An 18,185-nucleotide genomic window follows, 5' to 3' on the forward strand; every position below is an offset into this window, starting at 1 on the left:
AAAAGTCAGTTTGTCGTTCACCGTCAAAGCAATCTATTTTATTAATAAATCCGGAAACCCGTATTGTCGGTTTCTTTGTTATTTGAAATTTAGAAAACACATCGAAAAACTTACTATACAGAATTAGCAAGCAAACGAAGTCATGGCCGATACACCAGACCGACCAAGCAAGGAAAATGTAGCGGAGTCGGCTGGCAAGGAGGCCAGTCCAGAGCAGGCGGTTAAGGAGAAACCAGCAAAGGGCAAAGACAAGGAGAAAAAAGGCAAGGAAGACGATAAAACTGGCCGCCAATCGGGTGCAACGCCAGCTGCCCTAGCTGCACAAACTAAGCCAGCGGTGGCACGTTATGCGCCCACGTATCGCCTCGAACCAAAGAATCCTTTGAGGCAGGAACGCCTGGAGTTAATCGTTAAGGCCGAAATGAATAAAAACTATGGCGCGGATTATAGCTTCCATCCGAAGTACTCTTTGCATATGGCTGCTCAAGTTGCCGAGGATATCAAGTCTCGCATCAAATTATTGAATTTCGATAGATATCGTTACATAGTGTTGATCACAGTTGGCGAATTTCTCATGCAGGGCCTCTACTCGATGGCAAACTTTTTATGGGATGCCGAAAAGGATGGTTATGTCAACTACACGATTGAGACGCCCACGTTTTTTGCAGTATGCACAGTATTTTATATATATTATGATTGAGGAATGGGGCAAAACAAGAAGTATGCATTAAACTCACTTATATATTCAATTTACATAAAATATATGTTGGTTTCGAAGCTCGTGCAAAATATAAAAATAAAGTCTTATAATAACAATTAGGAAACAAACTCTGTCCAGATATACATCAGGGGAAGGTTTAATACATGCAAAATCTCCAGTTACTCTCACAAACAGACATGGCATGAACAGAATATCTTGGCTGTAAGTTGCTGATTTATGATTGGCTAACCTGCGTTCTATTTGCAACATAAATTTGTGCCTTTCACCAATTTTATGGGTATAGGGTCTGAAGAAGTATAACTGCACCAGATAATCGCGTATAAGCCAAGCCAAAGTGGTAGCCCATTGGCAGCTAAGTCGTAAATTTTATGGCCCAACAGCAACAGTCCTTTTAGCCAACATCTTTTGACTGTCCATGCACAAAACTAATCATTCAAAACGCAGCGGAAGTTGCGGCGGAAATTGTAGCAGCTGTTACTGCCGCCCCTTGTGTATGTGTGTGGGTATGCGTGTGTGTGTGTGAGTGTCTGCTCGGGTGTAGTCGCCTTTGCTGCTGCGATGTAAACATCAATTATGTATGCTCCGGTATATGCCAGCAGCTATACACGAGCCAACGCGCCCGCAAAGTATACTACAGAGCGCGGCACACTTTTGTCTTGTTGTTTTTGTTGTTGTTGGTTTTCTTGCCGCTGTCTCTGCGTGTGTGTTTGTGTGTGCGTCCGTGTCTCTGTCTCTTTCTGTGGCTGGCACTTCCTCTCGGCAACAGGAAACAGGATGCTGTTAATGTTACAATACGACATAATCGATGCTTGTCGTACGAGACTCGCATTTAACCTGGCAATTTGTCGGCTGCATAAACATTAAGTTTTATTTGCAGTTTATCTGCACGTTACATGGCCCACATCTCACACACACGACCCGCTTGTCGCCTGCCACTGCTGGCAGCCATAAATCAAGCAATGGCAACTTTAATGGCCAGACCAACTTTATGGCACAATTAAATTGAAGGCAACAAATAATAAAACAGCAGCGGAACAACAAAAATTGATTAAAAAATGCAAAACGTGCTAAACGCTGACCTTTATAACAGCGTGACGTGGCGAATCGTTGTTTTGATTTTTTTATTCTTTTGGGTTTGTTTTTTTTTTTTTTTCATATACACATTTTGACATTTCTGTAAAACAATCTACGCGACGTTTACATATTCATTTGAATGCCAATAGCAGATGCAGCAACAGCAGCAGCAAAGCTGCTGACAGCTTCGACAAGCGAGGATTATGCAAGCGCCACAGCTCGTGAATAGCATTCGACAAACCAAAAATCAAATATATCGCATATAACAACAATAAGAACAACAACAGCTAAACGCACGCCATGTGTCGCTGTGTATGGCTGTGTGGGTGTTTCTTTAGACACAATATGTACTATGTATATGCTGCAAATTGAAACGTGTATTTGTAAACAATATGCAGACGTCATAGACAAAACTCATTTAAATTAAGGGAAAAAAAATAGCAAGAACAACAAAAGCAACGACAGCTCCAACAACCACAACAACTAATATATATTAAATATGAAAAACAATAAAAATTAGAAAAAGTACAGAGCCAAGAAGCGCACAGTTCAGCAGCTATTTTTTTCCACTCGCTATTTTTTGTTGTTTTTGGTCATAGCGCTGAAAACTTGTTTTACTACAGGCACCACAACGGCAACAAGTTCAAAATGTGTATAATACTATAATATATTTAATAACAATTTATAGCGAACATTTGATTTCTTCTTGTTTTTTTTTTTCTAATTTTAATATGCAGCGAGTCGTTTTTGCCTTTTTGGTGCGGGCAGAAATTTCGCATGTTATCGCAACATGACAAGTGTCAGCGATATATGCCAAAGGGGGGCACACGGCGGGATATTTATTGAAAAAAGCAAAACAAAAATATATTGAGAGCAACGGCAAAAACTAACAATTTGACAAAACGTGTTAGTTATGGACACGTACTAAAAAAAAAGCAAACATTTCATAAAAACAGCATTGAAAAACGTTTTTCTATCTGTTTTTACTTTTCGGTGAAGCTTATCAGACTTTATGAGTCACATATATAAATGGATTGAAGTAATATATGTCTAGAGTTGGACTTACTTCAGGCCAATAACAAAGGCAATAACTTTTTGAGAATATTAATTATACACATTATTTATATTTTACTATTCTGTTATTTGTTTACTTTTGGGCACTCTCTGCAGCTAGCTTATCTTATCAATACACCTTCGAGCTGCAGCTCATTTTTTGTTTGTTTTGTATTTTTTTTAAGCATATCACTTTTTAAGTAAGAGATTAAGTTGAGACTTGGCAAATGAGTCATGGAAGCACTTTATCAGTTGATTGTCAAAGCGGAACGCGGAGCGTGAAAATGTTGTTGTCCAACGTGAAGAGCGCGCACCGGCAAACTAAGTCAAATTGAATCGAGCGCCGAGAGTCAAGCAACACGTTTGTGGAACAGAGCCGATGACGAGTACTGAGACTGACCAACTGACTGAGTGACTGACTGACTGACTGAGTGCTTGAGGTGTCTGAGGTGCCTGAGATGCCTGAGGTGGGCGTCGACTATCGACAGTCGATAGTAGTAGACTTAACTGGCATTATGCGCGGTTCTCTTGCTCTCTCTCTCTCACTCACTCACTCTTAATTTAAACAGCATTTTATGCTGTTGACATATTTGCGCTGATTGATGGCACACGGCTGAACAAGCAGTAGAAACAGAGAATCGGAGAATTGCAGAATACAGCACAACAATGGCTGGTTAATAAGCGAACAAAGTACGCAAAAAGCTGGCTGCACTGTTGCACACTGCAGCCGAAATTGAATTAAAGCTGTTTCTCTGCGTTTGCTGCATGCAAATGAGTTGTGGGCAACGTCAACGTCAACGTCTGCGGTCGGCTAGTTGTTGGCCGCTGCTGAGTTTCTCCCTTTGTGCTACCTGACCAAACAATTGCAGCACAACAAAAGTCAATTGGACGGGCACACACACAAATTCGAACACACGCACACGCACTCTCTGGACTACCGACTGGCTGTCTTGCAACATGTTTTGCATACAAAGCAGCGCCTGTAATGACGCCGACTGCCTCCATTGCCTGTCCAGGATGTGATGCCTTAGTGTAGCACTTCGGGCACAATGCGAATTGTGTGTGTGTGTGTGAGTATTAGTGTGTGTGTATGTCTGTGCAGTTGCAGGCACTTTTGTCTGATAAGTTTTCACTGGCCAGCACCACAGGCATTAGCAGCAAGGTAGAGTGAAGTTCGTTTTTAGTTTAGTTTATTTATTCAACTCATACTGCAGCTTTAATGTGCTTTGAATACATCTAAATCTTATAAGTCAAGTGTTGATTAATAATTGGAAAATAATTAAATATGCCATCAATTATGTATATAGATATATTGTGCAGCCTAGATTTAGCTAAACTGAACTTTGCTCAAGCATTAATGTTTTGTTCTACTTCCCTCGACGAGAACTGCACATTTAAATTTACATAGTTAATACCTTTATTTGCCAGAAAATGTTTGACAGCTGGTAAACAACATTTGCACTACATAAACAAATCAAAATTTATCAATTAGTTCTTGCTTTGCCAATAACAAATCAAAACAGACAAACATAAAACAAAATCATTTTATACGATTTGATTTGATTTCCATGAAATGCATAAATACGCTTGTTTTACAGCTGCGGCTGCTCCTGACAAGGCTCGAGGCTTGTCACATTGTGTTAATTGTCTGCGGACGGTGCCCAGTTGCTCGTTTCATGGCCTGGCGGCTACTGTTCCGGCTCTCGAGCGCCTTATAAATAGGCTGGCAGGCCGATTGGTTGGGTATCTCTGTGTGTGTGTGTGTGAATGTCCTCAATTAAAATTAATTATGCCCAAACGATACGCTCAATAAAAATTTAATTTGCAAAAATATGAGTCAAGAAAATGAGCCACATAGACAAAATTTGACATTTAAGTGCTATGTAACACACACACACACACATACACACACACCAACACACACAGACACATGCGCACACATACTACAGCCCAAATAATTGAAATTGAATTTTCAATGATAGAGAAGAACAAACACTATATGACGATGTCATCCCGTCTGGTTGTTGTTGCTAGCCACCCGCACGAGCATTTTGGCAAAACTATTTTTAATCAAGTGCACACGTCGGTTGATTTTGGCAACTGCTGCAAGCCACACACAAGAACACACACGCACACACGCAGAGCATACCATATATTTTGTGGGATGCTATCGACCGGATGCTGTGGGCGTGACCAGGCCAACAAACAACTGGCCGCCCTTTACAGTTAACAAGCTCTCCGCTCTTCGGTCTCCAAAGTATGTCTCAAGTGGGCGGTACGAATAGAACAATAAACACTTGGCCGGAATATGTTCTGCATTTAGTTTTTATCAGATCAGGCGAGAAATACAAATTAAAAATAAATTGGGGAAAAGAAGAAAAGAGAAAAATAAAAATCAAAAGTGTAAAATTCAACTTGTTGGCTCTGTGATCCTCTTCTTGCCTCTACTTCGGCCATGTTGCGTGCCAAGTGGAAAATATTTCGCAAGTTTTTCTACATGAGTACGTATCAACCGTTGTGGTTGTTGTTATTATTGTTGTTGCCGCTCTACACATTTATTTATTGTGCGAAAAGAAAAGCAAAAAAGAAAATGAAAGAAAAAAGTGGAAATACTAGAGAGCAGACGTACTGCGGCTAGCCAGCCGGGCAGGCAGCGTCTTGTGTTTAGTTTTTGTACATTTAATTTGGCATTGTTGTTGGCTTTGGCTCTTCTTGTTGCTGTTGTTGTTGTTGTTGTTGTTTTTGCTCTTGCCGGCTAAACAATAAAAAAAAAAAAACAAAAAGAAGCATAATAAGCAACAGCACCAGCAACAACAACAAGAATGAACATTTTTTGGCAAACAATTCAGGGCTAAATATTTTGTTTATATGTTTTTATCACACACGCCAGCACTGAACAGCATTAAAAGTTGTATAAAACAACAACAAACTTTCACGTTAAAAATTGCAAAATCTGCACACTGATCAAATCAGATGCTCTATTGGCACTCTATATACATAGCTTCAACAGCTTAGCTGGCATTTGTAGTGGGCGGCCGGCATCACCTGATTAGAGAAATATGCAGATTATAAGAGCTGGCCATAAACTCTCGAGTGCGTGTAAATATTTACCTAATGCACAAGGTTGCTTGCACGCGTATTGCTTAAGAGTCTGTTTTATATTCAATTAGCCAATGCCTTGACGTCCTTTTTAATGGCAAACAAGGCAGAAACGAATCGTTTATTGCAGGCTAAAATTAGACTTTCACACGGAAATAATAATCCCACATCAGACATTAAAGAGTAAATCTAAATTCTAGTAGAGCTATACGTCTTTAGGGCTTAGAATATTTACATAGAACCTTGCTGCTGGCATAACACAAACTAACTAACTAAGCACGACAAAAGAGCTAAGCTCTTTGAATAATAAAGTGTATTTACTATTGCACCGTAAAGATATATAAAACTTAAAGCAGACGGCCAAGTTATAAAGCAATTTAAGTTTGATTCACAAAGTAAATTTAGCCCGACTCAAGCCTAAGATGTGTACTTGCTGTTTATATTTGTTAGTAAATATTTTGCACCCTCAAATGAAAACCTTTAATTTGCGTAAATCTGAATGAAAACTCCCATTCAATTAAATACTTTTTCCCATCCAACTTTAGCTGGAATACAAAATAGAAAAAACTTAAGCAAATTAAGTTAGTTGAGTTTGAGGTTTATTTTATTTGCTTTGAGCTCGGGCTGGATTTGCTTTTGGGGTTTTGTGGGAAGGTTAAGGTGCCTGCACGCACATATATCTAATTGCAAAACTGCTTAATTATGCATGAAACATTGAAAAGAAAGACAGCCACACACACGCACACTCACACAAACACACACGCAAGCAACTGAATAATTAATTTAACCAACAGCAGGCGTAGCGTATGTTGATCGGTTTTCCGCTCTCTCTGCCCCTCTCTCTTTCGCACCCTTCTCTCTTTCTCTCTCTCTTACGCTCGCTGTGTGTCTGTGTGTGAGCGCCAGCGTTTTGATTGTGTAGCGCGCGCGTTTGTTAAACAAACAAACAAACACAACACGACACACTGTGCACACAACAATAACAACAACAACAACAAATAGCCTAGAGCCAAGCATTAGCAGCAAATAATTTGTGTGCCTAATGACGTCGACTTTGACGCGTTTTTCCAGACGCCAACAACAACAACAACAACGACAACAACTTTTTTGGCCTGGCCAACATTTCATTTGCAATTCGTGCAACAACAACATCAACATATTCCTTTGCACATTTTGACAGCAACGGTCAAGTTTGTTGTGCTATTGAAATTATGGCCTAGCATACCCTTACCGTAGAGTATAACAAATCTGTAACGTAAGCTAACTAAACATGAAATCATATAAAAGAAAAGAACCCCTCACATCGGTAAACAAATTATATTGTTAGGTTTCTAATATAATTAAATATGGGTCTAGCTTTCTCTCTTTCTCAATGTTATAGTTATCAGAGAACCAAGCGAATTTCTGATTCGGCTTGGTCAGCTCTTGTCTACCTTCATGTTTTTGTTATGCACGCACATGTGTTTACATCGCCACAGACACATACACTTACTCGATACATTTGTAGGCTTCGCTGCTAACAATTTGTTTGCTATACCGAAAAGGCATCAATAACAACTGCGGCCAGCGCCAAGAACAACAACAATAACTCACCTGAAATGAGAAAGGGAGAAATATAGATGGTTAGCCATCAGTTATATAAAGAAAAGCATACAAATAATACTAATAACTACAAGAAACAGCAGCAGCAAACATATTTCACCTAATTAGGCGCCCACATTGCGTATACGACGCGTTGCACTGCGCCATGTTGGTCAACGCACCTTCAAGGCTAACGGCAGGCTGAGGCGGCGAAAGCAGCTGCAAGCATGTTGCTAATCATAATTTTTGATCTACAAATTAATTAATGTGCGCCAGAGTGTGATTGCAATTTATCGGACATCAATTGAGACGAACATTTCATTCATAAAACATTACAAAAGCCGCAGCCAGCAAACACTAAAAATTTATTAATTGCCAGCAAATGTTGCGCGTGTGTGTTGCGAATGATTCTAATGTTGTGATGTCGTCATGTCGCTGCCACACGCTGCCAACCACCAGCCCCCCCTCAGCCGAGTGCATCATCCCAAGTCTCGGCCAAAGGCGGCAGCTATTGCAGCTCACAAAAGTTCAAAGTTGCAAAAATCTTTAAAACATAAAAGTTTTTCGCACGTTTTAAGCATCGCATCGATTCGTTGGCAGCGGGTGCGGGCCCACACACATACACACACACACATACACACACACACTCACACACATGCAAACACAGCAGGAGTGGTGGGACAGGGATAGAGAATATTATTCATGGCGCATACTTTGATGGTTTGGCAATAACTGAGCTGCCGACTGCGAAGCCAGCGTTGTGCACGACGCTAGCAAATTGAAATAAATAATTGCGAATATTATTGGGCACTCAGAGCACATGCCAAATGGCAGCAGCAACTACAACACAACTACAACAATAACAATCACAAAAACAACAAAAATAGCTAACGAAAAATTCGGCGCGCATAGTTTCACAATAATTTTGCGATGAGTCAAAATGCAAATTGAAAATTAGAACCATAAAAATTATATATTACTCGTGCCCATAGTATAATGCAATAGACAAAGAAAAAGTGAAAAATTAAAGGAACAATTTTATTCTTATAATAGTGGACCAAGGCTTCAGTTTAAAAGCTTATAGCTCATACAGATAGTTTAATAGTCCACTTGGCAATCGAAAAAAATAAAAAAAATTGGCTTTGCTTTAAATAAAATACTTTTAAGGGAGATAGGACAAAAATCATAAATAGAATTTATCATCCATTGAGTATCCCAAACATTTTGGGTGAAGCTCAAATTTTGCCTGTCTCTTGTATACAAAACAGGTAAGAGGTTCTAGTCGGGAGCTCCCGATAATAGGGGAGCTTTAAATGTTGGTATTTTCATATTATTCACCTACAATATCCTGTGTTCGTACAATTGTTAAAAAAGGTTCGACTGTTTGAGTATATCCAGCTTTCCCGAATTGTCTCTTCATACGTGGCACTAATCCTGCGATTAGCTTATTTTCCAGTTTAATTATTTGCGCTACTCTTTTGGCTTTGAAGTTTCTAATTTACATGTTTCTTCAATTTGCCTCATTCTAACTGTCTATTTTCTTACTCTATATACATTAGGTCCTCTTGATTCTATCCATTTTATTTATGCAGCCCGTACTTTTACCGTTGACACACAAGCACACATATAACTATTTTCGCAATTGCATTGTTAATAGTATTTGCTGCGAAGCTCTCAAATGATCGTGCCCTTCAATAGAAAACAAGTCCTTCGACAGCAACCAGGCGCCAGGTAAGCAGCCAATTGTTGTTGAGTATTTGTTCGGCTTGGTTTTGGGGCGTTTTTGCCATGTGCCATGCAACAAGCAGTTGTCATCCGCCCCTGACTGCATGCAAGCCAAAAGCAGCCGCAATCTTGGCCGCAACCGCACGTCACCAAAGACACACTCACACACACATCCACAGTCCCTGGCACCCACAAGCACACACACCCACACACAGGTGTGTAAACTTTATGACCAATGCAAGCACAACAAACGAAGTACAAGAAAACTGCAGTTGTGGTAGCTCGTTTCTTGGCAGCGAACCCACAACCCAGCCCCTTCCCCTCTGATTGCAATGCTTTGTGCTGTGTTGTGTGGGTCATTTCGATTGAATTTATGCGACTCACGGCCGATGTGAAATTTTTACGAATGGAATTACGTGAAATTCGATTTTCAATTATTTATATTGGTTGAAGAAGCATTCGCTGAATTTCAGGATTCGTGGGGCTGGCCTTGAATCGGGCGCCATTTGATTTGGGCACACTTGTGTGTGGTGTGTGGGGGTAGTCAGACTTAAATGCAGCGCATCTGCATTCCACGCCAGATTTAATTAAAAACTAGCCAGCGCCAACAAAAGCCACACTGATTTATGGGTTTTGTTGGGCGAACATCATTTTTGTGCGCTAATTCCGTTGCCTGAAAATTTGCATGCTAAATTTCGCTTAATGCAAGAACGTAAAGATTTTCATAATTTTCACACTTGAAAGCGCGACGATAGCGGCAGCGCACGTTATTTCTTAATTAAATTTATTAATTGCACACAACATGAGCCAAAATGTACAACGGGGCGTATGCGACGCCCACAACACAAGCAAGAAGGCAAAAAAAACAATTATATATGTGAAACACCGATCCAAATAAGCAAAAAGAACAAAATAATTATAATAAAAGAAAAATGTATATGATTTATTTATGCGTTGATAACTTAATGTCGGTTGCCAAGCAGCGGCATTAAGCTAATGTTTAAGACAATAACCAGACACTCAAATATGGATTTGAATTCAAATATGCAATTTGGTTACGATTATTATTTTCATTGGCAGCAAAAATAGTTGTCAGTCTGTGCGCCTGCCTGTGTTACATTTAAATAAAATAAGAAACCCAGAATATTTAAAAATATTCGCTATTTTCCAATACTTATGTCCCAAGCGGCGGGGATTTCTAACGTAAGCTATGCGGCCAAAAACTGTGTGACAAATGCCAAAGTAATTAACTGGCCCCGCAACTGCAGAAATGCATTGGCCAAAATTTACCACAAACCAGACAGGTGAGACGAGGTGAGTATGTAAAGGGGCAGGCACTGAACGACAACCTTGGTCGCATGTTTTCCATGACAACATTTCCACTTAATGCAATTAATTATGTGAGATTTTAATGCAACAATTTACGCGCTGCGCGTCACACGTTTTGTGCATAATAGACAAGTCAAGTCTGGTAAATGAAACAATATATTATGTATTGGATTTTTTTTTTTATTTTTAACTATGAAGCGCACTTTAAAGTTGCCTTAAAACAAGGATATTGTTTTTCATAGCTGCAAAACAGACATGGAGCTGGTTCGAAGCGAACCATCGAAATTTTTGGGCACAAAGCTTTCTGAAAAGGCAAAAGGTTGTTATGGAATTTGAAATACGAGTTTCTTGTTATACACATATTAAGTAAAAACAGTTGGTTAAAGTAAAAAGAAAATATAGATATTTAATAGTTAAAATAAGGCAGCAGTTTTGTCTGCAATTTAGGACACGATTCAAAGCTGACAAAAAAATATGTCGTCGTTTTGGCCGTTAAGCAGCGCACAGTGTAACAGATGAGAGGCAGGCCATCAAGCGAGCAGCGCCAGCCGACGATGCAGTTCGCTTAACCCAGCCAAAAGCAAGAAGAAGTGCAACAATGTTGCAACACATGTTGCACGTGGGTGTCTCAGGTATTTGCGTATAATGTGAAAAGGTGGACCCGATTGGTGGATGTGATTGGAAAGCACAGCAAGATGCGACTCTTACGTATTTTTCAGCTACAGGTGTTTACACAGAGACAAAGGAAGAGAGAGGGCGAGAGAGGCAGAGTGTGAGAGAGGCAGCGAGTGCAGAGACTCTTGCAACGATGGCGTTTAAATATTTCCCAACGGTTTTGCAGCTTTTATTTTTGGCCATTTTGTCGGCACTTTTGTTGCTGCTTTTGTTGCTGGCTGTCGCTTTTCTTTATTCGCTTGAGTCGGTTTGAAAAACGTTTTTCGTTTTGGCTTTTTGTTATTTTTATAACGTATGCATAGACTGTCTGATTATTTAACTTGCGCTAAATACAAATATTTAGAAATATTTTGTGGCGATTTTTATGCTATTTTTCTTGGCAACTTGGCTTTGGATTTCTTCATTTCTTTTCTTTTGCTGCTGCTCAACAACGCTGACAAAAATGAGGGTCATTAAAATATATCGAGTATAGCCTTAAGTCTTAAGTATGCATCCATATATAATGGTTCTTTTTTTTTACGCGTTGTCACACTTGGGCTTAGACGCAAGAATTCCTATTGTTATTTGTGGCCTACAGGTGGGGTACAATTTTGCACAAAGAAATTTAATAAAAAAAATCACACAATAAACTTTTCTTTTTATACTTTGTTGGCTTTTGCTCTTTGGTCGTCTGCTTAGCTTTTTTATTATTTTTTATATATATTTTTTTTTATATATCTTAACCTTGAAACGCAATTTTTCAATGAGAATCGTCTATTGACGCCCACGGGAAAGTTTTGCTGGCCTCATAAACTAATTTCTCAATATATATTATTATTTTTTTTGCTAAATACCGGCCGGCAAGTATCCCAGCGCTATACATACAGACAAATGTACATATGTAAGTGGGCAAGATGGATACGAATATAAACCTCAAATTCTAGACACTTAAGAAATAACTAAATACTTAACACAGCGAAACATTTGCGCTGATAATGATTAATACATTTTAGCGCTTTTAGTATAAAACAAATATAAACAGCTGCCGCCTGCCTACTTATATGTATTTAGCTGTATTATAATTAATGTTTTGACAATAGAGCCACTAAAAACTATAAATTGGAAAGAAGAACACTAACAAAATGTGACATTTCAAGTGTGTCTCAGCTGTGCGAAACGAGTATAGACTAAGTATAATTGAAAAAATTATTCATTTTAAAACAAATTTTTAAATTTATAAATGTTAGGCACATGAAATAGATCTTAATAGTATATTTAGTAAATCATGGAGGTCGGTAAACTAAATGGTCAGCTTAAGGCATTTTTATATTTAAGTAAGCAACTATTAGTGTATTATTAAAATGAGAGTGCGCTCCATTTTTTTCTTTGTGGCGAACAAATATCTGGGCACACTTTTTGGGCATTGCTGCCAACATGAAAGCAGCCATTAAATCAGCTAATTTTCCATTAAGCCAAAACAAAGTTCATTTTACCAGCCATCAAAAACATAAATTATAAACATCACATAAAATACTCAATTAAGATGCGACGCAGCGCTCAAAATGTGAAACATGCACAAAAATGTCTGCAACACAAAAATGCAATAAATAAACAAAATACAACTGAACAAAAAAAATGGGGAAAAAAAAAAATTAATATATGAAAATGGCAAATGACGCTAGAAAATTTGACAGGCCCGCGACGGGAGGCAGCCAAAGTGCAGCGCCATTTAACACATGAGGCAAATTAAGAGCATAAATATATGCAAAAGCAAAATAAAAGAATAACAAATCAAATGGGCATATAGTCAACGTCAAGCAGCCCACGTCTTTGAATGCAAATGCCAGCAAATGGAAAACTGGAGGAAAGTGAAAAGTCCGGCGACAGTCTGTCAGTCAACGGTTGATACATTTGAATTGAATGAAATTAATTAAAAGCCTGTAAATCTGCACGGCCAGTCAAAACATTTATGACATTCTCGAGCTGCGCAATAAAGTTGTCAAATATCCTGCTGCCCCTGCTCCCTTTCACCTCGACTAGCTGACTGACTGACGGACTGACTGCCTGACTCAGTAGATCCAAAAGATTATGATGGATGTGTGTGCGACATTTTGCCAATTGTTCTTGTTTTTTTTCAGACGCGCACTTTGCCTTTGTTTAATACATGCACATTAATCATCATTGTTGATGCCCAGTGAAAAGAATGTATATATATTTATAAGTAGAAATTTTCTATTTTATTTGCAATTTATTAGCTCTTAATTTATTTTTAATATCTGTAGACAAGGCGGCATTATTTATTCACATAACTTTTAATTAACACCCATTTCTCAATCATTGTCAATTGAACATTTATGTTATTAGCAAACTTAAGTTCAATGAATTTAATTTTGTTGAAAAAGCTTTAGCTGCACCTAAATGGAAGAACCCCTTTCTCAAAAGCCATGCAGCTATTGAAACTTTGCAGCAAAGTTTTAAAAGCAGTATTATAATATCAAAGCTATTACTGACACAAATTGGAACACACAGAGACGCCCACACAAAGTTTTCCTGCACATACACATGTATATATAGTATATACTCTTTGTATATGTGCATGTATATATATATATATATTTATATGTGTCTCTAATTATGTTGTGCTACCTTAAGGCAGCGCGTCAAAGGTAAAAAGTTTGCTTGTCATGCAGAGAGGGAGGAAGAACGAGAGAGAGGGAGGGCTGTGAAAATGGAACGCAACAAATCTTGTCCAAAAATAGACGACAGCATTGGGGCAGCTTCAGCTTGTTGACTTTTGTGGCAGCCAGCGGTGCGTTTGGGTGCAAAAGTTGCTTGCAGAACTTGTTTACGCATTGTAAGTAAGTATTTAAGCTGATTTCGAATATGCATGGGAACAGAAGCTGCAACTGGCAATGGAACTAGAGCAGGAACAGATGCCTTTTTAACTTTCGCGTCGAATGTCTATTGCACAAGGCCAAACGGAAATGGGCAACAGTTGTCAGCTGCCGCCCCCACCCAGCCCCCCTAATGCTGCCCTTTACGTCTTCGCTCCAAATATTTACATGGTATGTGGACACTTGTGCATGTGCGTGTGTGTGTGCATCGTGAAAATTTTCCACGATATTCTTTTTGCCGTACGTAAATCAAATGAGCGGGCGCTGCTGCTCATTTGTGCTTTGAGGGCAACTGTCAAAGGCATTTGACAAGATCTTCCAGCTATGCTCGGCCATTGCCGGCTCCTGCTCCATCTCCTCCTCCTACTCCCAACCTGAGGAGTTATGCTACTCACACCCTATTGCACATTCTTGAGTACCTTCAAGTTTGTCGTTTTGGTTAAATTTAACGTAAAGTCAAAGTTTCATTTTGAAAATCATCACACATGTACACACACAAAGAGTTTTAGCCACAGGCTGGGCGCTTTATTATTTTTGTTTTTTTGAAGCTATTTACATGTGCTGCAGTTGGCTGACAATTGTCAGCTTTGCCCTACCGCAAATACACCGCACAGATCCAGAACAGAAAACTTTTGAGCCCAAAAAAACGGAAAAACAGAAGAAAAAAAAATAGAATGCCAGCGGGTTTTTGGCGCAGTCAGCTAGTCAGCGTTTTATATCAAGCGTTCAAATTTGTTGACAACATGTTGCGGCTGATTGTTAAACTCATTGCCATTTCTCGTGCTGTCTCCCTCTCGCCCTTTCTCACACATTGACACACACACACTTTTGCCGTCTCTCTTGCCTGTTACAGTTGAACAAATCGATTGATTGATTTCTCAGGTGTGTTCGATTGCGCTGACGATGTAGAGAATTCCAACCACAATGATTTTTATGCTGCGAACAGAACGGCTACTTTAGCGGCTTTCCCGCTAGCTATATTGATGCCGAAAATGACGTGTATGCTATTGACTTGATCAAGCTTTAAATTCTAAATGTTTTTGATTAATTAAAACATTTCGAGTCGTAAACCTAACTTATAAGCAAGAGTGGAAAGTAGTGTAATGCTTTTAAAATACAGAAAGCTTTAATGTGCTTTCAAACTTAATGTCACTTATAATGCTTTTAAAGCTTCAGCCAACCCATAATCTCAATGACTTAAGACGCCTCACCCCACCCATTATTTCAACGAGAAGAAAGCAATGTTAACTACCAAAAAGAATATTTCTTGCTGCTTAAATTTGCTTTCAAAGCTTAATCCCTCACCCAAAGTAGTGAAAACTTATGAGATATAATGATGCTCAGAGCTTTTATGTGCTTGTAAAATTAATTTATTTGTAAATCGTAAAATAGTTATAAGCTAAAAATTGAATAAACGTTTTAAATCAACAATTATTGCCTTTCTGCTAAATGTTTTTGACTCCTTAGCTATGTGTTCCAGCCAAATTGTCTGAAATCAACTCTAACGAGCTTACAGCGTTTAGTTTTGTGTAACGCCATTTTGTTTTTATGAGCTTGCGTGTGCGATGTTTGCATTTGTGTGTCACTCACACAGACAGATACACATACAAATGGTTCTGCTTGACTTGGCGCGGCTTTCAGTTGTGGTTGTTACAAACGTGTTTGCGTTTCGGGTTTGTTTACGGCGCCTGATGGCAACACCGATTGTCAAAGTGTAGCAGATATATGAAATAGTTGTGATGACACCGCGACTTGCTGCTATTTGCGGCTACTGTGCAAACGCACTAGTTAAAACAACAAGAGTCGAGACCAAGAGACCAACTGACTGACTGTCTGACTGAATGTGCGTCCGTCCGTTTCTCTGGGCATTTTGCAGCGTCTTTCTAGAGCTTGGCAAACGTCAAAGTGATGCGCATTGAATGCGTTTGGTAGAACGACCTAAAACCTAAATACGGCGCTATTTTCGAAAGTGCTTTCAAGTACGCAAAAAATGCGCCTTGTCGTTTGATGTGCATCTCGTCTAGATCAGAACAGCATAGAACCGAACTGAACTAAACCGAACAGAGCAGGGCAGAGTAGAGTGGAGGGGAGATCGGAGCGAGGCTGACCAGCGTACAAATAAACAAGCCACATCAAGTTGAACAATGCAGCCAAAAAGGGAAGGATTTTGTTTTGTTTTGCTTGCCACATTTTGTAGCTGGCAAATTAATTACGGCAGCCAAATAAAACTCACAGTCGAGTTGGCCAGCCCGTAAAAGTAAGAAAACAAGAAAGAAAGTCACAAAAATACATAATAACAAGCAAGCAATAACAATGCAGCAGTCGAGAGGGCCCGACTTGAAGATACCTCTTAGTTGACCGGATAGGAAAAACTTATTGCACTTATTCTGTGTATTCTACCCCATTGAATGTATTACTAGCTAGCATGATTCGTGTACATTCTACATGTTTCATGTCACAAACATATGCAACAGCTTTATACCCTTAACAGCTGTTAACAGGGTATAAAAAACTACTAAATGCTGTGCATTTTTTATGCAGTCCAAATGCAGCAGCAACAGACAACCGAGTCCTAAATAAACAAGACCAAAAACTGCACGGATACGAATTCGAAGTCGACTAAAACACATTTAGCCCCACCACACAGCCCCGCTGCGCTGACCCAACTTAACTTATCGCTCAGTCAAGACACAAGTGAAATTGCATTAGAATCTTTGCTCATGCATGGCCACAACGTCCCACGTCTGACGCCCTGTCCGCTGTTGCGACTGTGTGCCAAGTTATTTGCATTGCTAGCTGCTGATGCTGCTGTTGCTGCTGTTGCTGCGTATCTTACAGATACAAGTGCGTGGCGTGCGTATTTTTGCGCTTATTTGGGCTAAAAAACATTGCCGTTGGGCTCAACATGGCTGACACAATGCTTAGAGCCCGGCGCGCCCAGTGCGGATTTGCATGCTGATTCCCATGGAAGATGTTTTCCCTGCCAGCCTTTTGGGGCTGACAGTTGGCCCGTGTCGATAAAATTTGTTGCTGCCCCGAGCTGGCTTAAGTGGCGACGTTGCTTCCATCTATTTATAATGCTGGCCGATGCGGCCGGGCCAGCAGCAGTTCTTGATCTTTGTCTGAGTCTCTCTGTGTGTGCGAGTGTGTGTGTGTGTGTGTGTGTGCAGCATAAATAAAAACTAAATGAAGCAACTCAAAAATTGATTTTTACTTGGCATAGAAAACATTTTAACAACAACAAAATATATTAAGAAATGCACAAAAAACACTCTAATAAAATAAAACATTTAAAAAAGAAAACTTAAATTATAGAAATTTTCCACTCTCGAAAAACAAACCCAATTAGCTATGACAAATCATATGCAAACAGTATAAACTAATATTTTAGGTGCAAAATTAGTCATTAATTTATTTTTTCGGCATTCAGAATATGATTTCTTAATTTGTTTTGATTATGGCCTTGCAGGCTGCATAGCTTTTTTTATGGCCTGAACTAGCTGGTTTTAGCTTTACTATGAATGACAAATTTCTCAATAATCTGGCCTTTGGGAATATATTTAAAAAAAAAAGCTGGCTGGCAATAAGCGACAGTTTAAAATCAAATTACGCACATAATTTATATTCAAAGCCCTAAACAAGAACAAAGTCGAAATAAAACGAGAGAAAGACAACAATACACATACGCATACACACACACGCACACACACACCACGCACACCCACTACATGGCACACACATATTCGTAGCTAAAACCAAAATCGACTGCAAAACTTTTATAGTCCGCCCTCAACATTACGTTTGCCTCGCCTGCTACCAATTGCCACGTCGACAACTTTATTGTTGTTGTTGGTTTTGTTGCTGTTGTTCTTGTTTGTTTGTTGCTTGGCTCGACCATTCAATATTTGTCCTTCATTTGAAAGTCAAATGCGTGATGGAGGCAAAGAAATCTGTTGCGCCATGCTGGCCTGCGACTGCCACTGCGACTGCGACTGCGACTGGGACTGGCTGGGATTGGCTAGGATTGGCTGGGACTGCGACGGGCTACACGGCAA

General features: G+C 39.4%; 2 protein-coding genes across 2 annotated transcripts in view; one reads left to right on the forward strand and one right to left on the reverse strand.

Annotated features, from left to right (window-relative positions):
* The window catches only part of LOC115769628 (myocardin-related transcription factor B), a 41,922-nt gene that overhangs the window by 13,216 nt on the left and 10,521 nt on the right, over positions 1–18,185 (reverse strand). The window lies entirely within an intron of this gene.
* Positions 15–799, forward strand: LOC115769629 (tctex1 domain-containing protein 2-like). The gene has a single exon (XM_030714537.1). The coding sequence runs from the start codon at positions 143–145 to the stop codon at positions 698–700; it is 558 nt and encodes a 185-aa protein (XP_030570397.1). The 5' UTR covers positions 15–142; the 3' UTR covers positions 701–799.

Source organism: Drosophila novamexicana, unplaced genomic scaffold (assembly GCF_003285875.2).
Source record: "Drosophila novamexicana strain 15010-1031.04,08,12 unplaced genomic scaffold, DnovRS2.1 tig00004554-arrow-pilon, whole genome shotgun sequence".
NCBI lineage: Eukaryota > Metazoa > Arthropoda > Insecta > Diptera > Drosophilidae > Drosophila > Drosophila novamexicana.